Here is a 27922-nt window from a genome sequence, read left to right on the forward strand (position 1 = left end):
TTTTCTGTGACGACAACCAAGGGAATTAGGCAAAGCCGCCCTACCTAGGGTTATTAAGGAGCACCAGGAAATCCCCCGGCAAAGAGCGCTGCTTTCCTGCCGCAGAGGTGCAGGCAGCGGACACCCCCGGCCTTTGCTCCCAGCTGGCGGGTCGGCGCCAGCGCAGGAGGAGCTCGGACGGACCCCGTCAGGCCCCGCCCCGCCGCCCCGCCGCCCCGCCGCCCCGCCCCCTTATCTAAATACGCGGCGCCGGCGGGTGCGTCGAGCTCGCCGCGGACCCAAGATGGCGGCGTGTGGACGTGTACGGAGGATGTTCCGCTTGTCGGCGGCTCTGCAGCTGCTGCTGCTCGCGGTGCTCGGGGCAGAGAAACTCTCCGGCCCAGGCGGCCACAACCAGGGCCAGGGCCAGGGGGGCAACTTTCTGCCTCTCGTAGGGCAGCCTGGAGGCGGCGGGCTGGCGGGTCAGCCGCTGCTCCAGCTGCCTCAGTCATCTCAGTTCCAGCAACAGCAGCAGCAGCAGCAGCAGCAGCAACAGCAGCAACAGCAGCAGCAGCAGCAGCAACAGCAGCAGCAACAGCCTCAGCAGCCACAGCCGCCTTTCCCGGCGGGTGGGCCTCCGGCCCGGCGGGGCGGAGCAGGGCCTGGCGGGGCTGGCGGGGGTTGGAAGCTAGCGGAGGAAGAGTCCTGCAGGGAGGATGTGACCCGTGTGTGTCCCAAGCACACCTGGAGCAACAACCTGGCGGTGCTCGAGTGCCTGCAGGACGTGAGGGAGGTGAGGAGGCGGGACGGGGCCGGGAGGTCCAGGCCTGGTGCGGGCCCGAGGGTGTTGCCGGCCTTGACGCCGGTCTGCTGCTTTTCTGGCTTCCTCTGTGGTGCGCTCGCTCCTTCCCTCTCTGCCCCTTGCCCCGGCGCTTTCCAAAAAGGGACCCCACCCCCACCTTTCATTCCCTCGGGGTGCGGGGCCTGGGACTCAGATCCCGGCTCCGCGCGGCTATCAGCGAAGGCCCAGAGCGTGTTTATGTTTGCTCCGGTCTTTTGTGTGATGCTCTAAGCTCTGTGGCTCCTTGCTGAAGACCTGTTTAGGATTTTGCCACGCGTATCGACTTGGATAATTTGTAGCAACCCTTTTAAACACGAAAAATGGTTGGCGTACTTCAGCTGTTAAAGAATGTCCTGGTGTTTGTTGGCAGTAGATAACATTTGTTTAGACAACTCGGGTTCTATTCTGATGTGTGTTACGGTCAGCAGCCGAATTTACTGTCTTTGCTCTATTCTTTTGTAATTCGAAAATTCCTGTTATTTACCAGCTTCTGAAACTAAGGTATGCTTTTTTTCCGCCTTAACTTCTTTTGGTTAATTTGTAGTGAATCTCAGCTGTAAGATCACTCCAAGTGATTCAGAGTCCCACAGCTTGAAAAGTTGGGGTAGCGTTTGAAGTTGTAATACAGCTACAGTATTTATGATTGCTTTGTGGAGTCTTTGCCTTTGTGACGTCTGAATATGATTTTAACAGTACCTCAATGCAATCTAGGTTTGAGATTGTAGCAGAATTTCTCCTCTGCATTTAATGCTGCAAATGTAAATGCATTTTTGACAGTTCTCAAAGTTTGGGAGCAAATCTGGTGGGGATACTTAAAAAAATTTTTTTTAAAGTATAGTTGATTTATGATGTTCTGTCAGTTTCTTCTGTTCTGCAAAGTCACCCAGTCATAAATCTGTATATACACTTTTTTCTCATGTTATCTTCCATCATGTTCTCTCACGTGGTAGGAATACTTTTTTAAAAAGGTTTTGATGTATAGAATTAGGGCCAGAGGTTGAGAAGTGGAATGTAGCCACTGCTTGAAACACTTTTATTTGGGAAATTATTATCAGAATTGTCTAAGGTGTTCGTAGTAGTCGTGGGAAGACCCCTGGTTTGTCCAAAATTGCTAGTCTTGGCAGTGTTTCCCCCTCTTATCCCACTGTGATATTTGTTCTGGTATTCCATGCAGAGTAATTCACAAGAGGAATAGATACACATACTCAAGAGACAGAAAAGACGTTTCTAGAGCTGCCTGAAATATAGGGCCTTAGATGACTTCTTATCTACATTTTGAAAACCAGAAGGATAATCCCTTGTTATTCTTTATTCTTCAGCTATTCCTGTAGTAGATACAGCTAAGATTCTTAACTCTGTCAAGCCCTTTGAAATTTTCTCTTTGGCCTTTGAGAATATATGATAGATGTTGTTCTCTCAAACTAGGATCCTAATTTTGAAGGCCAAACACTTGGTTAGTGGCTTGTTATTAGTTAAAGTGGCCAAAAGTGGTCTGTCCGTTCAAGGAGTACATATCTCCTTATGTGGGTTTAGGGACATTTGGAAACCTTCAGTCCCAGGAGCAGCCTTCCTTTGTCATGCATGTAGCATATATAATCCATAAATAATTGAGGTTTGACAACTTTTGGAGTCTATTTAATTTGGTAGGTACTATCTTTCTTTCATTAAAGAACCTGGCCTGAAAATGGAGTCCCTGTTCTTCCTTTGTGTGATTCTCAGCACGCATTTTGTTTCTGTAACTACATTTTTCTTCCTTTACGGGGTTGTTATTTAAACTCTGATTTTTAAAGTTTTCCAGAGTACCGGCTTCAGTGCTGAGACTCAGTAAATAGTATTGACTGTTTCAGGGTGAGTAAACCAGTTTTTGGAGTCCATTTGTTTTATGCTCCAGAGGAAGAAAAGGTGTCATGTGAATTGGAAGAGGGGTTTGGGGAGGGGGGGCAGGGGTTTCCAAATTTCCAATTTAATTAATTTTCCTCAAATTTTATGTACATAAAAATTGAAAGATGGTTTCCAAGGAGGAGGGGAGAGGGAGTGGGGTGGACCAGGGGTTTGGGGTTAGTAAATACAAACTATTCAATTTAGAATGGATAAGTGTGAGGTCCTCCTATAGAGCACAGGGAATTATATTGAATCTCTTGGGGTAGAACATTATGGAAGATAGTTATGAGAAAAAGAATGTGTATGTGTATACTGTGTTAGTATACTGTATAGCAGAAATTGGCCCAACACTGTAAATCAACTCTACCTTAATAAAAAGAAACAAATAGGAAGTTACCTTTGTGGCTCAGTTAATTAAGAATACTACTAGGAGTTCCCGTCGTGGCTCAGTGGTTAACGAATCCGACTAAGAACCAGGAGGTCGCGGGTTCGATCCCTGCCCTTGCTCAGTGGGTTAATGATCCGGCGTTGCCGTGAGCTGTGGTGTAGGTTGTGGACGCGGCTCACATCCTACGTCGCTGTGGCTCTGGCGTAGGCTGTCGGCTACAGCTCCGATTAGACCCCTAGCCTGGGAACCTCCATATGCCACGGGAGCGGCCCAAGAAATGGCAAAAAGACAAAAGAATACGACTAGTATCCATGAAAATGTGGGTTCAATCCTTGGCCTCACTCAGTGGGTCAAGGATTCGGCATTGCCCTGAGCTGTGGTGTAGGTCGCAGACGCAGCTCGGATCCCATGTTGCTGGGGCTGTGGTGTAGGCCAGCAGCTGTAGCTCTGATTTGACCCCTAGTCTGGGAACTTCTGTATGCCAAGGGTGTGGCACTAAAAAGAAAAAAAAAATTTGAAGTAATAGGACATGAACAATTGTGTATGTTCTTCAGGAGGTGAAGCTGTTTTTAAACTAGTTTTTTTCCTTTAGAGACAGCAAAAGGAAATTTTATTCCACTTAGTTTAGGAATTAGTTAAATCTAATTTATGTGTTTGAAACAATGAAAAAAGTAAAGCTAGACATGTTTGACGTGAAAATATGGAATATGTCTTGTATGTACTTTTTGATAAGTAGGACTGTTTGTTAGGCAGTAGACATATATGCTTCTTTTTGGGGGGGGGCTTTTTGTCTTTTTAGGGCCGTACCTGCAGCATATGGAGGTTCCAAGGCTAGGGGTCCAGTCGGAGTTATAGTGCCAGCCTACACCACAGCCACAGCAACACTAGATTCTTAACCCACTGAGCAAGGCCAGGGATCAAACCCACAACCTCAGTGTTCCTAGTCAGATTCATTTCTGCTGTGCTACAACAGGAGCTCCTTATGCTTTTGGATACATATTTGGGGAAGATTGTTCTTGCTATTAGAATTATGAAAAGGCAAAGTATCTGAGTATTTAAATGGCAGTATAGTAAACTACATTTTTATTTAATTAATTAAATAATTAATTAATTAATTTTTGTCTTTTTGCTATTTCTTGGGCCGCTCCCGCAGCATATGGAGGTTCCCAGGCTAGGGGTCTAATCGGAGCTGTAGCCACCGGCCTACGCCAGGGCCACAGCAACGCGGTATCCGAGCCGCGTCTGCGACCTACACCACAGCTCACGGCAACGCCGGATCGTTAACCCACTGAGCAAGGGCAGGGACCGAACCCGCAACCTCATGGTTCCTAGTCGGATTCGTTAACCACTGAGCCACGACGGGAACTCCCAGGTTCAAGTATTTTAAGGTTCTCTTCAGTGTACACAGTTATGTACTGTTTCACTTACAGAATCTATTTGAAGGTATTTTTGGTTACATTAAATAATTTTGATGGATACTTTGCCTAATGCATCCTATACCAACAAATCCAAATTTTATGTATAAACTATGGTAAAACTGCATATAGATTAAGATTAGCTCACAGCTTTTTCTGTCATTGTAGCCACTATTTTGAAGATCTGGGTTATGTGGAGGATTGCCTTTTTTCCCCTAACCCTCTCAGATGAGTCATACTTTTTAAAAGGTCAAGTACACCCAGTGGGCCTGCTATTATGTACTTGGTATATTAACAGTAACGGTGGGATAGTAGTCCTGGTTTTACACACACACACACACACACACACACACACACACGCATATCTAGTAGTAGTTCTAGTTATAAAAATACATAACTAGAAAGTGTAAGGGGAGAAAGGAAAAATACACCCTGGGCTGTTTTCCCAGGTGCAGGAGCACTAATACCAGAGAGAGAGAAGTTACTGCTGTCTAGTATAGTACTTGATAAAGAGATAATACAGGACTTTTCTTTGTGGCATAGTGTAGACGAAGCCGACTAGTAACCATGAGGACGCAGGTTTGATTCCCGGCCTCACTCAGTGTGTTAGGATCTGGCATTGCCATGAGCTGTGGTGTAGGTGGCAGATGCAGCTCAGATCCTGAGTTGCTATGGCTGTGGTGTAGGCCAGCAGCTGCAGCTCCAATCTGACCCCTAGCCTGGGAAGTTCCATATGGCAGAGGTACAGCCCTAAAATGCAAAAAAAAAAAAAAAAAAAAAAAAAGAAAGAAAAAGAGATAATACATGGTTTATGTTGATAGTAATTTTAAAATACTTTATATATATTTTTGGCTGAGATGACAAATAGTATCTTGTGTTTAGAAGTTTCAGATGAAGATCTTGAGAAATTAGTGATAAGCATAGTTTTTCTTAGATTTTTTTTGTTGTTATTAGATTAAAAAAAACTTTCTGAAGTTCCCCGTGGAGTAGCAGAAACAAATCCGATTGGGAACCATGAGGTTGTGGGTTTGATCCCTGGCCTTGCTGACTGGATTAAGGATACGGCGTTGCCCTGAGCTGTGGTGTAGGTCACAGACATGGCTCAGATCTGGCATTGCCGTGGTTTTTGGTGTAGGCTGGCAGCAACAGCTCCAGTTGGACCCCTAGCCTTGGAACCTCCATATGCCACCGGTGCGGCCCTAAAAAGACAAAAGGACAAAAAAAAAATTTCTAATATGGAAAATTTCAAACAAACAGAAGCAGAAAGAATAGTATAAGACTCCTTTTGTATGCATCATACAGCTTTAACTATCCCCACTTTTTTTTTTTTTTTTTTAAATCACAGGGATTGGGAAAAGGGCATATTTTAAAGCAAATGCCAGACGCTTTGTCATTTCATTTATAAATACTCCAGTGTTTATCTCTGATAAGGACCAAAAAAAAAAAAAACCCACCAGAACCTTAGTGTTATTTTTTTAGTATTTAAAAGCACTGTGAATATTTCTTCTGAATTTCTTGGTACCTTCTCTTGATATATCAGTTTCAGGTTATAGACTGTCTCTTCACTGTGCACAAAGTGAATACTTTATAAATATTTATTTATTTATTTATTTATTTTTGTCTTTTTGCCATTTCTAGGGCCGCTCCCGTGGCATATGGAGGTTCCCAGGCTAGGGGTCGAATCGGAGCTGTAGCCTTCGGCCTATGCCAGAGCCACAGCAACGCGGGATCCAAGCCGCATCTGCCACCTACACCACAGCTCATGGCAACGCCGGATCGTTAACCCACTGAGCAAGGGCAGGGACCGAACCCTCAACCTCATGGTTCCTAGTCGGATTCGTTAACCACTGCACCATGACGGGAACTCCTTTATAAATATTTAAGATGGACTATTATATATATTGAACAGGAATTAACATTTCAACATTACAAACTGTAAACTTACTTTCAAACTCATAGGTGAACATTTTTTGTACTCGATTCTTAGCCTTTCTCTTAACTGTATCCTAAGATAGTATACCACACTATATATTATCTCATTTAATATTCTTAATAGTCCTTTGAGATGGTAGTGCGTGTTCTCTTATTATCTTAGTTGAGAAACAGACTCAGAGGGAGGAAGTAACTTGTCCAATGTTAAATCCTAAGTGGTAGGGCTGGTAGTCAAGTGCTTTGAGTTCAAAGACTGGTTGCAGCTAAGGAAATTAGTATGTGGCTTTTGAGAATGCCAAGGGTTCATAAATAGACACAAAATAAGAAGAGTCACCTGGAATTAGAATCCTCTTTTCTTCATGATCAAAGAACCGTTGGGTAGCAGCAGCATCTTTGCATTGGAGTATTGTAGATTTCTTAGGCAGACTGATGGGCATTATTAGAAAAAGCTAACTTAAGTACTAGTCTGAGTTCATTATGAATAGAATTTCTGCTTCATGAAAAGATTTGCAAATCCCATCTCACTTTAGGCAGAATTTATACTGGTAAAATGGAAGAATTTAGTTATAATCCCCTATTATTTGTATTGAATCCGTGGAATACCACAAAGAGGACTGTAGCTGGCACTGTCATTAGCTAATAGTATGACTGTGGGCAAGTCATTTTACCTCTGAGTCTCAGTTTCCTCATGTGTTAAGTGAGAGGTTTGAGTAATAGAACAATTTCTAAGACCCCTGTTATTTAACCTGTATGAGTTGTTTCCTTGTATATATTCTCTGTCTGTATGTATTTTATAGTTTTTAGGATTTATATGCATTCTACCATCTCCTGATTCCTTATTCTTTCATGGGGGAAATAGTGATGTGAATAATGCAAACAGCAATTAATCCAAATGCTGTCTGGCTTTAGGATGTAATATGATTGTTTTGTTTGAGCCAACATGGAATTTCCTCCTATGCAAACTCTCAGTGGAAACAATCTAACCACATAGTCAAAGCATTTATTGATCTCCTCTTGTTAGGCACTTAGTGTGGAAGAACACTAGTACTTTAAGGCACCACCATTGCTTACAGCTGGCTTGATAAATGCGATTGTGATCAAGAAACAGTTATATAAGAGAGGGTTCATCACTTGGTGTCATACGCACAGTAAATTTTTAGGACAATGAAAAGAGCACAAAATTAAGGATTTAAACTTGGATTAAAAGTTATATCACTTTTTTTTTTTTTAACCCTTAAGTAGTGACGCACTGGATCCTTAACCTGCTGAGCCACCAGGGAACTCCTACTTTTTATTTTTTAATATGACTACTAGAAGACAGAAAATAGGTGGCTTCCATTATATTTTTGTTGGACAGCACTGACCTGGAGGAAGAAAAAGATAGCTTTTTTTTTTTCCTCTTTCTTGGCTGCCTTGTGGCATAAGGAGTTCCTCCTGGGCCAGGGATCAGATCCAAGATGCATCAGTGCTGGATCCGTTCACCCGCTATGCTGTAGCAGGGATCAAACTTGTGTCCTTGTGCTGCAGAGACACTGCCAGTACTGTTGTGCCACAGTGGGAACTCCAAGATATCTTTATTAAAACCAAAATATAAGGTATAAAATAGTAGGTACTGTAAGAGAAGGATACATTGAATGCTGTGGTCATATGTTAGAGGAAATGGTTCAGAGAATCAGAAAAAAGATCTTCAGTACTTTTCATTCTTAAGTTGATTGTTCATGTCATGAAATTCTTAATTTAGCTGCCTTAAAACGCCTGTTAATCTGGTTAATGGATGGATCTCATCTTCCCCATGCTGAATTTATGAGTTGTTAAGGGATGTAATAGCTCCTTCATATTGAGACGAGCTGTACTCATAAAACTGGAAGTCAGTAAGTGACTCATCTTTATTTGATTGAGTTCAATATATTTGCAACTTAAGAAAGAATTTCAAGTGATGGCCCTCAGGACTGTGCCAGTACTAACCCTTGTATCTGCATTAAAGTCGAGTGTGGAGGAACAAGTGTGAACTGAAATCTACAAACAATGAATTAAGAGAACCAGACATCTGTTTTTATTGAGCTTTAGTAATTTCGCTAAAATTAGGAAATTATCTTGGATTGCATGGTGTTTACAGAACCTATAAATTCTCCTACTGAAGGCTTGAATAATATGTAAAACTCTTTATAGGGGGAGTCAGACTGAAAATGGGTACTTACTTGAATTCCTGGATCTACATATTTATAAAATAGAAGGAATCCTTAAAATTGTTTGTGTTCCTTTAAAATAAAAATAACAAATTTGATGCACACTTAAAATCACAAGCAAGATAAACAAGTGAAATGATATGAGGGAAATTAACCAGGGGAATGTGCATATGTTATAAATCAATTCAAATGTAGAGTTAAAAAAAAAAGAAAAAGAAATCATATTTAAAGAAAATACTCTGATATCTAAGAAGGTTTCTTTTTCTTTTCTTTTTTTTTTTTTTTTTAAAGTCTTTCTTTTTAGGGCTGCCCTCACGGCGTATGGAGGTTCCCAGGCCAGAGGTCCAATCGGAGCTGTAGCCGCCGGCCTACGCCATAGCCACAGCAATGCAGGATCTGAGCCACATCTGTAACTACACCACAGCTCACCACAATGCCAGATCCTTAACCCACTGAGCAAGGCCAAAGATCAAACCTTTGTCCTCATGGATGGCAGTCAGGTTCATTAACCGCTGAGCCGCGATGGGAACTCTGAATAAGGTTTTATTTGTAATTTAAGTTTAATTAGAAAGATAGACTGCAAGTTGCTTAACAGAATTCCCAAAGTTCCTACACTGGCCAGATCAGCTCTAAGCAACAAGAAGTGAACAAAACTTCAAGGAGGGGGAAGGGGAAGTAATGGAGCGTTTTAATTATGCGTAGAATCTGCCATCTATTAATTAGCATCATCTACTGAGCAAACCTATTGCTCATGAAATAATCGGAAGAGACAAGGTCCTCTGGTCATGTGGAGCCTATGATAGGAAAAGCAGTGTCGTGAGTGGCAAAAGAGATTGGGCTCTGGAACTACTGTCCTGGATTCAAATTCACTTACCACATTCTGTTACCTTGGACAGATTTATGTCTTCAACCTTCACTTGTCTGTAAAACCTATTCCCACATGGTTATGATGAGGATGAAAAAATTTTAAATGAATAGATCATCAGTCAAATTGCACTTGCTGGGAGTTCCAGTCTTGGCACAGCGGGAAATGGTGAGGAACCATTGAGGAACTAGGATCCATGTGGTTGCAGGTTTGATCCCTTTCCTCTCTCAGTGGGTTAAGGATCCAGTGTTGCCGTGAGCTGTGGTATAGGTCACGGACGAGGCTCGGGTCTGGCGTTGCTGTGACTGTGGTGTAGGCTGGCGGCTACAGCTCCGATTTGACCCCTAGCCTGGGAACCTCTATATGCCACAGGTGAGGCCCAGAAAGACCAAAGGAAAAAAAAAAAGCCCCACCACCAAATTGCACTTGCTCATCAGTGGCCTTTCTCTGCCGATTGTTGCTGCAGGTGACATCCTTCAAGATAAGGCTTCATGTTCACTGTCTGAAGAGAAATGTTAAGTGAACTATAATGTGCCATACCTTTTTATATAATCCTTCTGAGACTTCTTGAAGAGAACTATAGTTGCAATTACTTGAAGAGTGATAAGGTCAAGAACATTTATAGAGTCTTTACTGGGTATTTAAAATGTGTATACTTTGAGGAGTTCTCTTGTGGCACAGCAGGTTAATGATCTGGCATTGTTACTCCAGCGGTTGGGGTTGCTGCTGTGGCATAGGTTTGATCCCTGGCCTGGGAACTTCCACATGCTGGGGGCGTGGCCAAAAAAAATGAGTACACTTTGAGGGGAGTTTCCGTTGTGGCCCAGTGGAAATGAATCTGACTAGTATCCATGAGGACACAGGTTCGATCCCTGGCTTTGCTCAGTGGGTTAAGGATCCAATGTCGCCGTGAGCGGTGGTGTAGGTCACAGATGTGGCTTGGATCTGGTGTTGCTTGTGGCTGTAGTGTAGACCAGTGGCTACAGCTCCAATTTGACCCCTACTCTGGGTATGCTGTGGGTACGGCCCTAAAAAGACCAAAAAAAAAAAAAAAGTGTACACTTTAAGATTGTGGAGTGCAAAGGAGTGAATTAACTCTCAGTAAAGGAAATCAGTTCTACCAGATGTCCTTTAGTTCTCTTGCCCTAAATACTGCTGAAATTTGGATTATACTGCCTATCAGACAGATATAGACACTCTATTTTTCATCTGTAGGGATTTGATTTGGGTTTAATATACATAGATATATTTTTTCCCATTTCTCTTTTATGTTCATATTTTCCTTTACAACCTTGAGTGTATTTGTAATGGTTGTTTTAGGGTCCTCATCTGCTAATTCCATAATTTTTCATCATTTTTTGGGTCATTTTCTACTGATTAATTTTTCTTCTCATGATCACATTCCTACATCTTTGCGCGTGTGGTGATTTTTTTAATTGAGTGTTGGCCATTGAATGTTTTACATCTTTGAGTGTTGAATTTTGTTGAATTCCTTTAAAAGAGTGTTGGCTTTTGTCTGGCGCACAGGTTACATGCAGATCAGTTTGATCCTGTTTGCTTTTAAACTTTGTTAGGGCAAGTTCAGAGCAGCCTTTAGTCTATGCCTAATTTAATTCTACTGCTGAGGTATGACTCTTCCGGGACTTTGCCCAATGTCCGAGTCATATGAGGTCTCTCCTTTCTGGCTGGTGGGAATGAACTGCTCCCTGCCTTGAGTGAGCTTCAAGAATTCTTTGGCCTATTTGCTTTTTAGTATTTTGTTTCCCACAGCACACACACAGGATAGGTCTTGACTCAGAGGGATCCCTGTGAAGATCTCCTGGGGTCTTTGTACAGCTCTCCTTTCCATTACTGTCTTTGTCTTGCAAATTCTGGCCCCCTTTGATCCCCTGAAGTTTGATTTCTCTTCTCTACTCAGCAAGAATACTGGAGTCTGTTTGGGTTCCCCCTCCCTATGCTGCAGCCTAGAAACCTCCTGGCCGGAAGCTGGGGTAATTGTTGCGCTCACCTTGTTTGTTTCCCCTTCTCTCAGTGCTCGTAGGCCTATGCTGCCTGTTGTCCAGTGACTGAAAATCATTTCATGTATTTTTTTCTAGTTGTTAATTACTATGGGCGCAATGCCTGTGGTGATGAATCCTTCAGGGTCCAAAGTAGAAATTGCTGTCCTTTGAATTTTAACTTCTGGCATGTCAAATGGAAATGTGTAGGAGAACTTGTTAGAAAAGGAGATTGAGAATTATTTATTGAAGTTGGAAAGGTATGTATCTCTCTTTTGACCTAACAGTCTTAGGTGAGAAAACTTACATGTAACAGTGTGATCGATGTGTAGGAGGTTTTTAAGTGAAGCTTTTTTTTTGTTGGGAAAGATAAATTATTGTGGATCCATACAATGGACTATTGTATTGCTGTGGAAAATAAGCTCTTCATGTGAGATATGGAAAGATCTCCAAGATCTGTTATTAAATTAAGAAAGTTGGAATTCCCTGGTGGCTCATCTGGTTTGGGATCCAGCATTGTCACTGTTGTGGTTTGGGTTGCAGCTGTGGTGTGGGTTTGATTCCTGTCCTGGGAACTTCTGCATGCTGAGCGTGTGGCCGGAAAAAAAAAAAAGTAAAGTTACCGTTGGTATAGTATCTACCTTTTTTGTAATCAAAGAGAATAATAAAAATATGTATTAATATTTGCATTAGAATGTTCTGGAAGAACACAGGAAATACTGGAGGATAAAAATGGGTGGGAAACTTTTTCTACTAAATTCTTTATTTTATTTTTTTTTGTGATGACCACCCCTGTGGCATATGGGAGTTCCTGGGCTGGGTTGAACTGGTGTTGCAGCCACAGGCCTGTGCCATAGCCACACCAGATCTGAGCCACATCTGTGCCCTATGCCACAGGTTGCGGCAACACTGGATCAGTAACCCACTGAGCAAAGGATTAAACTCGCCTCTTTATAGAGACAACAGCAGGTCCTTAACCCACTGAACCACAAGGGGAGTGACATTTTTTTTATTTAAAAAAATTTTTTGAGGGAGTTCTCTTTGTGGCTCAGCAGTAACAAACTAGACTAGTATCCATGAGGACTCGAGTTTGATCCCTGGCCTCGATCAGTAGATTGGGGATCCAGCGTTGCCATGAGCTTTGGTTTAGGTCACAGACACAGCTCGGATCGGAGTTGCTGTGGCTCTGGCGTAGGCCAGTGGCCACAGCTCCAATTTGACCCCCGGCCTGGGAACTTCAATATGCCACACATGCGGCCCTCCCCCCCCAAAAAAATTTTAGGGCTTTTTTTTTTTTTTTTGGTAAAATAAGGAGCATAAACCTGTAGGAGTGCTACAAACAGCATATCTCTCTGAAGCACAAATATCACACACACCAACATCAGTAGTAACAATCAGATGCAAATTTGTTCAAACATGTTAGAGTAATGACTGCATTATTTTTCTGCTCTTTCCATAAAACAATTCTGCATGAGAGAATTGGTCTGTATTCTGTTTGAGAATACAGCCAAAAATGTAAGCAAAAGCATTTGAGATGCATTTATTAATTCATACAAATGTTATTTTTCTGAATTTTGTGATGTTTGTGGCATTTGTCGTCTTAAAATTTATAGCTGTTGACTTATTCGTTATACAAAATTTATCATAAAATAACTAAAATATTACAAACTTATTGTAAAACATGTATATATTACATAACATATACATTGTATTACATTACTGTAAGACTGTGTATACATATTTTTTTAAATATACATGTTATACAAAAAAATGGGGTTTTTTGGTAGCCAATTTGTTTTTATAATTTCACACATTTCCTTACAAATTATACATGCCTTAGGTCCCACCAAGCCTACATCCACCCCAGCCTGAATCATCTTTGCATCAGGGAAGCACAACTCTAGAGAAGTAGAACTTGGAATTGCCTGCAGGGTGACCAAAAAAAAAGGCATGAAACTGAAACTGACTTCAACTACAAAAAAATCGATAAGGCTACCTTTCCTTTGCATCCAGTTTGCCCACCCACCTTTCCTGCTCCTGGCCAGGCGCTGGCTGGTGGCTCCAGATGCCCGAAGTTGCAACCAGGAAGCAAGGTGTGCCTAGCAGCACTCCCTCTTCTCCCTGGGTCCCCTCCTCTCCTCTTCAGTCCCCAGTGCTCTCTGCTCGCTGGGCACCCCCATTTGCATTTTCCCTTACAAGACCCCACCCCACGTCCTGCACCCCCAACCTGTTCTGAAGGCCTCGCAGTGCTGTCTCCCCTAGCTGGGTTTCGCTTCCCCTTACCTCATGTCTTCTGCCTCCCCCTAGCGCCCCGCCCCCCCACATTGTCCCTCAGTGCTCCCAAGTGCCCTCTCAGTGCCCCCCTAAGCACCCCCAGCACCCCCTGCCCCCTCTTCAGCTCCCCATCTACAGCCATGCTCCACTCTGGCCCTGACATCTCCTGCCCTGCGTCCCCACTCCCCCCCCCACATCTTCAGATGAGCAGGGCACGGATTGGCCTTTGAGGGCATTCTTATTGTGGCTCAGTGGATTGAGAACCTGATATGGTGTCCATGAGATGCGGGTTCCATCTCTGGCCTCATTCAGTGGGTTACAGATCTGACATTGCCACAAACTGTGGTCTAGGTCACAGGTGTGGCTCCAGCCCTGCATGGGTGTGGCGTAGGCCTGTGGCTGCAGCTCCAATTTAATCCCTAGCCTGGGAATTTCCATGTGCCGCAGGTATGGCTGTTTAAAAAAAAAAGTGGAAACACATCCAACTAGTGTGTATGAGGATGTGGGTTCCATCCCTGGCCTTGTTCCTTGGGTTAAGGATTGAGCATCGCAGCGAGCTGTGGTGTAGGTCACAGACGTGGCTTGGCTCTGTCATGGCTGTGTCTGTGTCTGTGGTGTAGGCCGGCAGCTTCAGCTCTGATTTGACCCCTAGCCTGGGAACTTGCTTGTGCCACAGGTGTGGCCCTTAAAAAAAAGCTGTATGTATATGATACCTATTTATTTCTTTAAGATAAGATAAAGATCTTTTTTTTTTCTATTGTTCTGTTGACAAAACTACCTTAGTATGAGAGTTCCACAGGTATAATTTCATTTTGTATCAAGAAGATCAGCTTTTTTGTAACTGGGTTGAGCCACACCTTTAAAGTCCTTAGTACCCTTCCTTTCATTCAATTCATATGCCAAAAATTCACCCTTTAATCTCATGTTTTTAAAAGTCCTGGCCACCAGGTTATCAGCTCTTTTGTTCACATCCCACTGGAGAGAACTCTTAACGTGCAGCACCTAGATGCACGGGGACTGGGTACTGCAGTCCCAGTGACAGTTCCCCACTGTGAAAGGGGGAGCACAAAATGCTAGTAGACAGCTAGCAAGTTCTGTCACGCTTGTCTGGGCAAGTCAGGTCAAGTTCATGTTCCACCCTTTGATTTTTCTTAATAAGCAGTTATGGTCCTTCCCATTTTCTGTAGGAAGTGGAAGTTGTTGGTAAACAATCAGGTTTTTCTTTTCTTTGCTCTAAATGTGTGGTAATACCTTCTTTGTCAGTTTTCAGTGTCATAATATCTCTCATTAAAAGTATGGAAGCAGTGTCAGCTTTGCGTAGTGATCTCAGTTCCAATTTTATACTTGCCAAGGGTCAAGACCTGTATCAGATCCCTGGTTGTTAAGCCTCAAGCCCTAGGTTCATGGAACAGTCAGTCTCCCTTCTTCCTTCCTCCCCTTCTGGTGCCATCCTTTCTAACCCTCTCTCCTTTTCTTGGCATGTAGAGAATTCCTCTTCCTAAGTTCATCTGTTCCTTTAGAAAACTTTGCTTATACTTCTAAGTGTTTATCGTTGAAGGCTTTTTAAGTTCTGAACATATGTATTGCTAGAACTTGAAGGTCTTGACTTTTGAGCTAGCTCATTCTTTGGATAACTGACACTGTTCAGAAGGGAAAAGGAGATAGATTATTTATTGGGCAACTGCTATGTGCTTGTGTATGTTATCTGATTTAATCACCACTGTTACTCTAAGAGTTATGTTTAGTTTTAGCCCCCATTTTATTATGAAAAATTTTAAACATATAGAAAAGTTAAAAAAATTACACACTGAACATTCATATAGACAACCACTAAAATTTTACTATTAACATTTTACTCTACTTGCTTTATAACATAAAGATATTAATTATAAACATCTTTTGTAAGCTATATAGAATTATATTCCATGTCATTTTTATTTAAAAAAATTTTTTTATAGTCACAGATTCAGCATATGGAAGTTCCCTGGGCCAGGAATCAAATCCTGTGCCACAGCTATGACAGTGCCAGATCCTTAACACATTGTGCCACGGCAGGAACTCCCCATATCAGTTTTAGTTCATAGCTCTTCTTGTGCTTAATAAAAATAATACTCTATGGCAGAATTTAAAAAATTAAAAAAAAAACTTGTTCTTAATTAAAAACAACTCCATTTATTTTATTATTATTATTTTTGCGGAGTTCCCGTCGTGGCTCAGTGGTTAACGGATCCGACTAGGACCCATGAGGTTGTGGGTTCGATCCCTGGCCTTGCTCAGTGGGTTGAGGATCTGGCGTTGCCGTGAGCTGTGGTGTAGGTTGCAGACAAGACTCAGCTCCCTCGTTGCTGTGGCTCTGGCGTAGGCTGGCGGCTACAGCTCTGATTAGACCCCTAGCCTGGGAATCTCCATATGCCGCGGGAGTGGCCCTAGGAAAGGCAAAAAGACAAAAAAAAAAATTATTTTTGCTTTTTAGGGCCGCACTTGCGCATATGGAAGTTCCTAGGCTAGGAGTCAAATCAGAGGTACAGCTGATGGCCTGTGCCACAGCCATAGCAACACAGGATCCAAGCCAAGTCTGTGACTTACACCACAGCTCATGGCAACACCAGATCCTTAACCCACTGAGCGAGACCAGGGATCCAGCCTGCATCCTCATTGGGTTCGTTAACTGCTGGGCTGCAAAAGGAACTCCAACTGCATTTATTTTATATTAGTCTTTTTTTTTTTTCCCTCAAGGTGGTTGGGAAAACCAGTGTCTTTCTGAGGCAAGTCTGCTCATTTTGCTCTGATGAGCCAAGATCCTTAGACTTTGCTTTTTCCCTCACTTTCTAAAGATGTTATTTTCACAGTTGTCTTTTTCTAGATTTGGCTTTTCCATTATAAGTATCAGTTTATGTAACCTAAAAGGAATTCCAGCTGATTGAGGATATACCAAGCTTGGGAAATTAAGCTTTCCCCTGAATGGCAGACCCTGCAACATGGCAAGGCAATCCAGATTGATACATGTTGGAACTTCTGCTATTTCCCATGAGAGTTTAACAATGCCATGGAGTTCCCTGGTGGCTAAGGATTCACTGTTGTCACCGTTGTGGCTCAGGTCCCTGCCATGGCATGGATTCATTCCTTGGCTCCGAAACTTATGCATGTCACAGGCACGGCCAAAACAAAAACAAGCAAAGTGCCAGGTAATGGTGATTAATAGATTGTATTGAGATAATAATAGATTTTTTTTTTTTTGTCTTTTTGCCATTTCTTGGGCCGCTCCCGCGGCATATGGGAGGTTCCCAGGCTAGGGGTCTAATCAGAGCTATAGCCACTGGCCTACGCCAGAGCCACAGCAACGCGGGATCCGAGCTGGGTCTGCAACCTACGCCACAGCTCACGGCAACGCCGGATCGTTAGCCCACTGAGCAAGGCCAGGGATCAAACCCGCAACCTCATGGTTCCTAGTCGGATTCGTTAACCACTGCGCCACGACGGGAACGCCCCAACAATAGATTCATTCTTTAGATTAATTGGAACCTAGAAAGTAGCAAAGGCACAGAATATTTGTTCCTCTGAGCTTGTATCTTCCATCATCCAAAATAGTTGTTTAATAATTTAGTTATAATAGCAACAGCCTATATAGTACATTGTCAACCTTTTGACGTGTCTGTGTTTAATTTACCCTTTTGTGTGTGTGTGTGTGTGTGTCTGTCTGTGTGTTTGGGCCTCACCTGCGGCATATGGAGATTCCCAGGCTAGGGGTCAAATTGGAGCTACAGCTGCTGGCCTACACCACAGCCACAGCAACACAGCATCCAAGCTGCCTCAGTGATCTATGACCTACACCATAGCTTATGGCAACGCCAGATCCTTAACCCACTGAGTGAGGCCAGGGATCGAACCCGAAATATGATGGTCCTAGTTGGATCAGTTTCTGCTGCATCCTTTTTTTTTTCTGCTGCATCCTTTTTTTTTTTTTTTTTTAATTTACCTTTAATTTACTTTTCAAAAGTTCCCATTGTGGCTCAGTGGTAATGACCCCAACTAATATCCATGAGGATGTGGGTTCCATCCCTGGCCTTGCTCAGTGGGTTAAGGTTCCTACGTTGCTGTGACTGTGGTGTAGGCTAGCAGCTGCAGCTCTAGTTCAGCCCTTAGCCTGGGAACTTCCATGCCTCATGTGGGGCCCTAAAATGATAGGCATTTGTGATGTAATTAATAGTAACATTTCGAAGGTGATATTAGTGCTGGAGTTCTGCAGGGAACTAAAGGAGAGTCAAAGAGAGGACTTAGTATTTTTCAAAGCCGTGGTCAGTGGTAAGGGCTGCCCTGAGCAACTGACATTAGTGTTCTTGGCAAATTGAGCTCTTCAGTGAAATGTCTGTATTAACTTAGTTTTTGAGGGAAATAGGAAGTCATTGAAGATTGTTAAGAAAGAGAATGGCATGGTAAATAGTTTAAAGAAAATTTTTTGTGCCCATGTGGATTGAAGTCAGGGAGATCTGAAGGGGCTTATTGAGTGAGCTGCTTTTGTAATTAAACCATGGCCCACGATGGACTAGTAGCGATGGAGATAGGAATGAATGGGATTGATGGGAGACTCAGGACACATCTAGAGTACTTTTGTTCATTCATTTGACAGATTTTTAGATAGATATTGTTTCCTCCATGGCCGCACCTTAATGGTAGGTGCTGGGAATATGGGGATTATCATACCCTCATGTCCCACTCTTAAAAGGCACGGTGATCCTGGTTCTCATGGACCTTACGTCTAGCAGAGGAAATAGCTGCTGAAGAATCAGAACATAAGTGGAAAATTATAGTTATAATAAATGGTTTGAAGGAAATGTATGTGGACATACATTAAACAGAGTCAGGGGGTATTTTCCTGAGAAACTGATGACTGAGCTGAAGGAACAGTAGAATTTAGCCAAGTGAAGAAGGTTAAAGATTAACTGTTAGGCTCCCTCCAGAAGTATATAATTCTTAGCTTGTGTTGAATTCGGAATGACAGCCAGGCATTTCAAGCAATTTCCAGTAAGAGAGTGTATATTTGGAACTGAATCTTGAACTGAATCTAAATTTTAGTCATTCAGCTTAAAAGGCTGTCGTTGGCGGTATGAAAATGGTTGAGCCCTCTTAAAGAATGTATAAATAGAGGAGTGCGAGTCCAAGGACTGAGCCCTAGGGAATGCTCACAATTGAGGGCTGCAGAGAGGCCTGTTGAGGGAATTATAGGGAAGAGAAGGAATGGTTGAGAGTTAGAAGGAGGTTTAGAAAAGTTTTTAATTGTGGAAGCCAAGGAGGGAAATTTTAGTTGTGGGAGCCAAAGAAAGGACATTTGAAGGAAGGTGACAGTATTCTCAAGGGTAACTAATAACACAGTTAAGGTTAATGACTGAGAAGAGAGCTTTAAAAAAAAAAAAAAAAAAGCTGAGATGGAACATATTCTGTAGAATCCAGATGTGGACTATTTGGAACTGTTTCAGTCTATTTCAGAAGTTTGTTAGTGGCAAGAGGTGAGACTCTCTGGTAAGTTCCTGTGTGGTGCAGCAGGTTAAGGATCCAGCGTGGAATTAGGCCAGGAATTTCCAAATGCTGTGGGCATGGACAAAAATAAAATATTACATGAAGATTTAAAAGTAATAAAAAAACATTTTTTTAAAAAGAGGTAAGAATATCTGGAAGGGAAGACGTCTCAGCTAAAGATTTTTTCAAGATTCAAGAAAGGCATTTTAGTTTAAAGGCAAAGAGAAAGGAACCAGGAGAAAGTGGAAGGTAGATGTTGGTGAGGAAGAAGGTGAATATAAATGCAGATAAAGGAAGGAGGGAGTTCCTGTTGTGGCACAGCAGAAACTAATCCGACTAGTATCTATGAGTATGCAGGTTCGATCCCTGGTCTTGCTCAGTGGGTCAGGGAACCGGCCTTGCCGTGAACTGTGGTGTTTAGTTCACAGATTGCAGCTCTGATTCTGTATTGCTGTGGCTCTGGTGTAGGCAGGCAGCCGTAGCTCCAACTTGACCCCTAGCCTGGCTACTTCCACATGCTTCAAGTGCCTTAAAAAGGAAAAATAATTAAATAAATAAAATATTTTTAAAAAGGGAGTTCCTGACGTGGCACAGCGAAAATGAATCTTCTATCAGCCTAAACTCAATACCATTAAACAATAACTACTCATTATTAATATTATTATTATTTTGTCGTTTCCAGGGCTGCACACTCGGCATATGGAGGTTCCCAGGCTAGGGATCTAATCGGAGCTGTAGCCGCCAGCCTACACCACAGCCACAGCAGCAGGGGATCCGAGCCGCGTCTGCGACCTACACCACGGCTCATGGCAACGGTGGATCCTTAACCCACTGAGCGAGGCTAGAGATCAAACCTGAAACCTCATGGTTCCTAGTCGGACTCGTTAACCACTGAGACACAATGGGAACTCCTCATTATTAATATTATTGATAACTGCCAATAATCTTGCAAGCTGCTGGCAAACACCATTCTGTTTTCTGTCTCTGAATTTGACTACTCTGGTGCCTCCTATAAGTGGAACATACAATTTTTTTTTTGTCTCTCCTAGGGCTGCTCCTGCAGCATATGGAGGTTCCAAGGCTAGGGGTCTAATTGGAGCTGTAGCCGCCGGCCTTCGCCAGAGCCACAACAACGCAGGATCCAAGCCGAGTTTGTGACCTACACCACAGCTCAAGGCAATGCAGGATCCTTAACCCACTGAGCGAGGCCAGGGATGGAACCTGCAACCTCATGGTTTCTAATCGAATTCGCTAACCACTGCACCACGATGGGAACTCTGGAACACACAATTTTTGTTCTTTTGCGTTTGACTTAGTTAGTGTCTTTAAGTTTCATCCATGTTACAGAATGTGTTAAAATTTCCTTCCTTTTTAGGCTCAGAGGTTAATGAACCTAACTAGGATCCATGAGGATGTGGGTTTGATCCCTGGCCTCCCTCAATGGGTTCAGGATCCGGCGTTGCCGGGTGTGGTGTAGGTCGTAGACGCAGCTCGGAATCTGTGTTGCTGTGGCTGTGGTGTAGGCCGGCACTTGTAGTTCCAATTCAACCCCTAGCCTGGGAACCTCCATATACCACAGGTGCAGCCCTAAAAAGACGAAAAAAGAAAAAAAATTTCCTTCCTTTTTAAAGCTGAATAATGTTTTATTGTATGTATATATTACATTTTATTTATCCATTCAGCCATAAAGCAGCTTGGGTTGCTTCTGCCCTTTGGCTGTTGTGAATAATGCTGCTATGAACACGGATATACAAATATCTGAGAGCCTGCTTTCAATTTTTTGGGGTATACATGCACTCAAAAGTAGAACTCCTGGATCATATAATAATTTTTTTTTAAATTTTTTGAGCTATAACCATACTGTTTTCTGTCATGGCTATACCATTTTACATTCCCACCAGCAGAGCACAAACTTCCAATTTCTCTATATCCTCTCCAACACTTGTTATTTTTAAACTTAAAACTAGTATTCTAGTGTGAAGTGCTATCTTGTGGGTTTAATTTACATTTCCCTGGTTATTACTGACGTTGAACATCTTCATGTGCTTTTTGGCTCTTTGTTTGCCTTCTTTGGAGAAATGTCTTCGAGTCCCCCCCCCCCGCCCCGTTATTATGGCAAGACCCATGGCATATGGGAGTTCCCAGGCCAGGAATTGAATCTGAGTCAGAGCTGCAACCTACACCACAGCTGTAATAACAATGGATCCTTTAACCCACTCTCTCGGGCTAGGGGTTGAAACTGTGTCCTGGTGCTGCAGAGACAGCATGGATCTGTTGCGCCACAGCAGGAACTCCCAAAGGTCTTTTCTTAACTCTTGTTTTAACTGGATGATGCAAGATAATCTATGCAGATCTTATTGTGAGGGAATTAAAACAGAGCCAGTATCTCTAGACCAGATAACTTTCTCTTTGTACCGAAACACAGCAGAATAGGAGTACATTTTTAGAAAATGTTCCCATATTCACATAGATTCTACATGTCCTGATAAGCATTTGTATTTTGTCTCTCCCCTTCTTTTTTGTTTTTTCATTTTATGGCCGCATGTGCAGCATGTGGAAGTTCCCAGGCTAAGGGTCGAATCAGAGCTACACCTGCCAGCCTGTGCCACAGACACAGCCATGCAGGTTCCAAGCCCTGTCTGTGACCTACACCACACCTCACAGCAGCACTGGATACCTAACCCACTGAGTGAGGTTAGGAATCAAACCTGAGGCCTCATGGATGCTAGTCAGCTTCGTTACTCCTGGGCCACAATGGGAACTCCCTTCCTTTCCTTTTTTAATTCAGTGGTACCTACATGGTTTTACTACATAATTTTAATTTATTTTTGGCCGTGATGTACAGCAGCTTAATGTGGCGTCTCAGTTCCTAGACCAGGGATTGAACCTGGCTACAGTGGTGAAAATGTCAAATCCTAACCACTAGACCACCAGGGAACTCCTTTAATACATACATATATATATATATATATATATATATATATATTATTTTTTTTTTTTGGTCTTTCTGCCTTTTCTAGGGCCGCTTCCCTTGGCATATGGAGGTTCCCAGGCTAGGGGTCTAATCAGAGCTGTAGCCCCCGACCTACACCGCAGCCACAGCAATGTGGGATCCGAGCTGTGTCTGCAACCTGCACCACAGCTCACAGCAACTCTGGATCCCTAACCCACTGAGCAAGGCCAGGGATCAAACCCGCAACCTCTTGGTTCCTAGTCGGATTCATTAACCACTGCACCACGACGGGAATGCCAATACCTAATTTTTAAAGTCAGAGTATAACCAGGTTAATAATGGAAAACTAATATCCTATTTTAGCTCTCCCTAATTTCAACATTTAGTTCTTCTTGTATTTATGTTTTTTTTTTTTTTTGGATCCTTTTAGGGCTGCACCCATGGCATATGGAGGTTCCCAGGCTAGGGGTTGAATTGGAGCAACTTGGGATTCGAGCCACATCTTCGACCTACACCACAGCTCAGTGCAACGCTGCATACTTAACCCACTGAGTGAGGCCAGGGATCAAACCCTCAACTTCATGGTTCCTAGTCGGATTTGTTTCCACTGCACCACAACGGGAACTCCTGTATGTATGTAATTTTTTTTTTTTTTTGTCTTTTTGCTATTTCTTTGGGCCGCTCCCTCGGCATATGGAGGTTCCCAGGCTAGGGGTTGAATCGGAGCTTGTAGCCGCTGGCCTACACCAGAGCCACAGCAACGTGGGATCCGAGCCTCATCTGTGACCTACACCACAGCTCACGGCAACGCCGGATCGTTAACCCACTGAGCAAGGGCAGGGACCGAACCCGAAACCTCATGGTTCCTAGTCGGATTCGTTAACCACTGCGCCACAACGGGAACTCCTATTTATGTAATTTTTAAGTAGAATTCTTATGTTCTCTTTTTTTAATTAGACATTATCTATTGATTTCTTACAGTTTACATTTAATTTTCATAAAACACACTTAACAGTATTTACTCTGAAATTGAACTTCATAGAGCAAGAAATCCTACAAAGCTGAAGGATAAAATAGATTGTGCTGCACCGCAGGCAGGATTCATACAACCAGTGGCTTTAGAATGTGGCATTAATTGGCCGAGTTCTACAGAAAGCTTTTATCTGCTCTCTAATGAGATCAATTTTGGTCCATTTCCTTCTTGTCTCAGTCTCATTCATCAATCATGAGTCATCAACACACTTATATACTAAACAGTTTTTTAAAAAAGACCAGATTCATTGCTACTTAGGTCTGATTACTTAAAAAAAGAAAAGCAAACAAATGAAAAAACCCACAAAACCCCTCAAAGTTGTGCCTTACTCATTTTTTAGGTTTTAATAGAGAGCGGGAACAAGTCTAGTCATTGCTGTTAAGAATGTTGTAGTGTGAATTCAGAATACTTAATGCAAAGCAGTGGTCTCCCTTTGTGTTTTATAACTTTCATTATTACATTTGGGATTCCTGTTATGGTTACACTCTTCTAGCTGTGTTTCTTTTGCATTTCTGGACCCATAGTCATGGCCCATATTAACTGCATAATTCTTTTGTTAAAAAACATTTCTAGAGTTTACCTTTTGGCGATGATTTCTTTGTGATTCAAACATTACCAAAATAGTTTACTTAGGTTATCCCTCTGTGGTGCAGTGGGTTAATGATTGGCTTGTCTCTGTGGACGCATTGATTCAATCCCAGCCCAGACCAGTGGGTCAAGGATCCAGCATTGCTGCATCTGTGGTGTAGGTCACAGCTGCGGCTGGGATTTGATCCCTGGTCCGGGAACTTACATGTGGTATGGGGGTTGCTAAAAAAGGAAAAAAAGATTTACTTAGAACTTGTGTGAACCTTTTTTTTTTCCTTTCTTTCTCTTTGGCTTTGCCTGTGGCATAGAGAAGTTCCTGGGCCAGGGATTGTACCTGAGTCACAGCAGTGACAATGCTGGATCCTTAACCTGCTGTGCCACTAGGGAACTTGTGAATCTGGTTTTTAAATTTGGAAAAGTTTTATTCTGCATAGGAACAGCTAAGGGTATATGTGTGGTCAGTTTGACAGAGATCCTTCTGAACTGGTGTTCAGTTTTTAAGTTTCTCTTAATAACTATTGAAAAAGCCATTTATATAAAATTCAGCAGTAAATTTATTTTCCGCTTTATAAACAAGTACGTACTAGGCATCATGAATACTAAAACTGTTGCCTTAGCCTTGGCTTCTTCTCACTAGTCCTGGAGAGTTAATTTTTGTTATTGATGGTTATTGAAGCCTGGATAGGCTTTGCTACTAGCTAAAGTGAGTAGGATGATCCTCTGAAAGTTATTTTTTGTATATCTATGTTGAAGCTCAGGTTTGGAGAGGGTGGGGTTCCATGTATAGAGTATGATAGGCATCATTAGAAAAAATGATTTGATCTCAATAAGATCTCAGTGTCTGTTTTTCTAAATTAGAATTGGTACATGATTATCCTCCAAGAAGTAGGAATTAAATATTTCTTTATGTACTCCTTCAGGATTATGAATAAACAGAACCTTGTCAAAGGTTATATTTTAAGTGAAAAAATAAAAAAATAAACTTTTTCTTTGGTATGCTTCATTGCTTTTTTTTGGCTAATCAGTTCTGGTTTAAAACATTACTAAATAGCTGTTAATTTGAAATCTAGACTAGATCAGTTCTCTAATTTCTTCACCTTGTTTTATGAAGCACACATTTACACCCATTTGTATCTTAGACTAGAGACTGGCAAACCATTGCCCATGGGCCAGCCAGCCCACAGCCTGTTTCTCTATGTCTCTGGAGGTAAGAATTGTTTTTACAGTTTTTTTAAAACCTTAAAAGAAGACACCACAAAACTGTAGAGACTGTTTATAGCCTGCAAAGACTAAAATAATTATATGTCGTTTTATAGAACAAATTTGTTTCAGACTACTATATATAATGTATATGAAGCTTTTTTTTTTTTTAAATGTCTGCACCCATGGCATATGAAAGTTCCTAGGCCAAGGATAGGATCCGAGCTGCAGCTTCGACCTGCACAGCACCTGCTGCAGTGCTGGATCCTTTAACCCACAGTGCTGGGCCAGGTATCGAACCTGCTCCTCCACAGGGATGTGAACCGTTTCCATTGGATTCTCAACTGACTATGCCACAGTGGGAGCTCCTGCAGCTTTTAAGAAATGGTTTATAATCCATCTGAATTAGTGTCGCCTTCAGTAAGAAAAATGTCTTGGTATATCTCATTGCATATCCTTCATTTTTATAAGAATTCACCAAATTTGTCAGTTTTTATAGTTGGTGTGGGCTTTTATTCATTGGATGCTATGTATAGGATGCTGAAGACTTTAATTAAACTAGCTTGAGCTTTGAGAGAGAAAGAGAGCACCCCTGTGCACCTGTGATTATCCTTGTGCTTGCTCTTGGGTGTGTACCTTTTTGTGATACTGCCTTAGGAATGATAATGAATTTGAATATTGCCATTTCTCCACAGATGAAACATTTTCTCATTTATGCCTTTGCCTGCTCCATAGAGTACGTGTTATTTCTTTGAGGCTGTATTTTGATGTTAAAATTGGGTGGTGTGTTTGGTTTGGTTGAGTTTTAATACTGGTAGGAAAAAAAAAACCTGGTTATAATGCTTTGTCATTTATCATATTTTGTTGCTTCTAAAACATACTTTTTATTTTTCACCTTAAATTTCTGAAATCAGGGAGTTCCTGTCATGGCGCTATGGAAACAAATCTGACTAGGAACCATGAGGTGTCGGGTTCTATCCCTGGCCTCACTCAGTGGGTTAAGGATCCAGTGTTGCCATGAGCTGTGGTGTCGGTCCCAGATGCAGCTTGGATCTGGTGTTGCTGTGGCTGTGGCGTAGACTGGCAGCAACAGCTCTGATTGGACCCTTAGCCTGGAAACCTCCACATGCCGAGGGTGTGGCCCTAAAAAGACAAAAAGAAAAAAATAAAAATAAAAAAAATTTTGAAATCAGGATGTATCTTAAATTTTATGACCTTGTTATAATTGGCAGAGTTTCCCCTCCAATGGTACATAAAATAATGGTGCATATTCCAGTCAATAGGTATGGTTCATATATTCTACTCATTTGTATTACCTATTAGATGAATTGTTTTCTTGTTCCTTACATTTATTCCACCTGCTCTTACTTATTTCAGTATTGCAGCCAAAATTCATTATTTTGGAAATCTTTAATCATTAAAGAATTTGTTTTGGGGCTTATTTTAATTCTGAAATTTGAGTTAATTTGTGTTAGTCCACATCTAGTCAACAGAGCACTTTAGGAAAGTAAACAGTTAACATAGGGGTTTGAGTAGCACAATATCCTGATCTATTACTGTTAATTACCAGATGGCCGGCAGCCTGATGTTTTGTATTAGTTACTATTTTGCTGTGGTTACTGTAGAAGAACATTAACCAGAAAACCAGTTTCTCTTCTGCTTTAGCTGAAATTTTCTTGGGTGTTTACAACTGAGAACACCTTGTGAATGTATAGTAGTAACCTGTCAGTGGGAAAAAATTAGTTATATGTGGTGGTTGTTTTTTAGACCTTTAGTATCTCTGAAAGTGAGCCACTTAGTATTATAGAGATAGTATTTTTTTTTTGGTCTTTTTGCCTTTTCTAGGGTCTCTCCCGAGGCATATGGAGGTTCCCAGGCTAGGGGTCCAATCAGAACTGTAGCCGCCGGCCTACACCAGAGCCACAGCAACACCAGATCCGAGCCGCGTCTGCGACCTACACCACAGCTCACGACACCGCCGGATCGTTAACCCACTGAGCAAGGCCAGGGATCGAACCCGCAACCTCATGGTTCCTAGTCAGATTCATCAAACACTGGGCCATGAAGGGAACTCCTAAAGCTTATTTTAATGGAGAATCACACATCAGTAACTTGAAAAGGCAAGCCAAATAAAAGGGGAAGGGAAGTGAGCATCAGTGCCACCGTTAAAGATAGAGGCATAAGCTTTTTAAGTCAATGATTATAAATTCTTGTTGCCCCTAAGGTGATTTTTATTTTTATTTTTTGTCTTTTTAGGGCAGCACCCACAGCATATGGAAGTTCCCAGGCGAGGGGGGTTGAATTGGAGCTATAGCTGCCGACCTATACCACAGCCACAGCAGCATGGGATCTGAGCCACATCTATGACCTATACCACAGCTCACGGCAACACCAGATCCTTTACCAACTGAGCAAGGCCAGGGATCAAACCCCCATCCTCATGGATACTAATTGGGTTCATTACCGCTGAGCCTTAATGGGAACTCCGAGGGGTATTTTTAAAATATCCATACCCTGAGGTCTCAGGTAAATTAAATCATAACAGCTGAAATTGGTTACTGGTGTTGAATTTTAAAAATTCTTGGAGTTCCCGTCGTGGCGCAGTGGTTAACGAATCCGACTAGGAACCATGAGGTTGCGGGTTCGGTCCCTGCCCCTGCTCAGTGGGTTAACGATCTGGCGTTGCCGTGAGCTGTGGTGTAGGTTGCAGACGAGGCTCGGATCCCGCGTTGCTGTGGCTCTGGCGTAGGCCGGTGGCTACAGCTCCGATTCGACCCCTAGCCTGGGAACCTCCATATGCCGCGGGAGCGGCCCAAAGAAATAGCAAAAAGACAAAAAAAAAAATTCTTTAAGGTACTAATATTGTATTACAAAAG

At 42.3% G+C, this 27922-nt stretch overlaps 1 protein-coding gene across 1 annotated transcript in view; it reads left to right on the top strand.

Annotated features, from left to right (window-relative positions):
• Positions 1-261: 261 nt before the first annotated feature.
• Positions 262-27922, top strand: part of GLG1 (golgi glycoprotein 1) — a 152354-nt gene continuing 124693 nt past the window's right edge. The window contains exon 1 of the mRNA XM_047793295.1: positions 262-772. Coding sequence (XP_047649251.1) covers positions 284-772 — 489 coding nt within the window. The 5' untranslated portion in view covers positions 262-283. The remainder of the gene's footprint in view (positions 773-27922) is intronic.

The sequence above is a fragment of the Phacochoerus africanus genome, chromosome 8 (genome assembly GCF_016906955.1).
Source record: "Phacochoerus africanus isolate WHEZ1 chromosome 8, ROS_Pafr_v1, whole genome shotgun sequence".
In the NCBI taxonomy this organism is placed as follows: domain Eukaryota; kingdom Metazoa; phylum Chordata; class Mammalia; order Artiodactyla; family Suidae; genus Phacochoerus; species Phacochoerus africanus.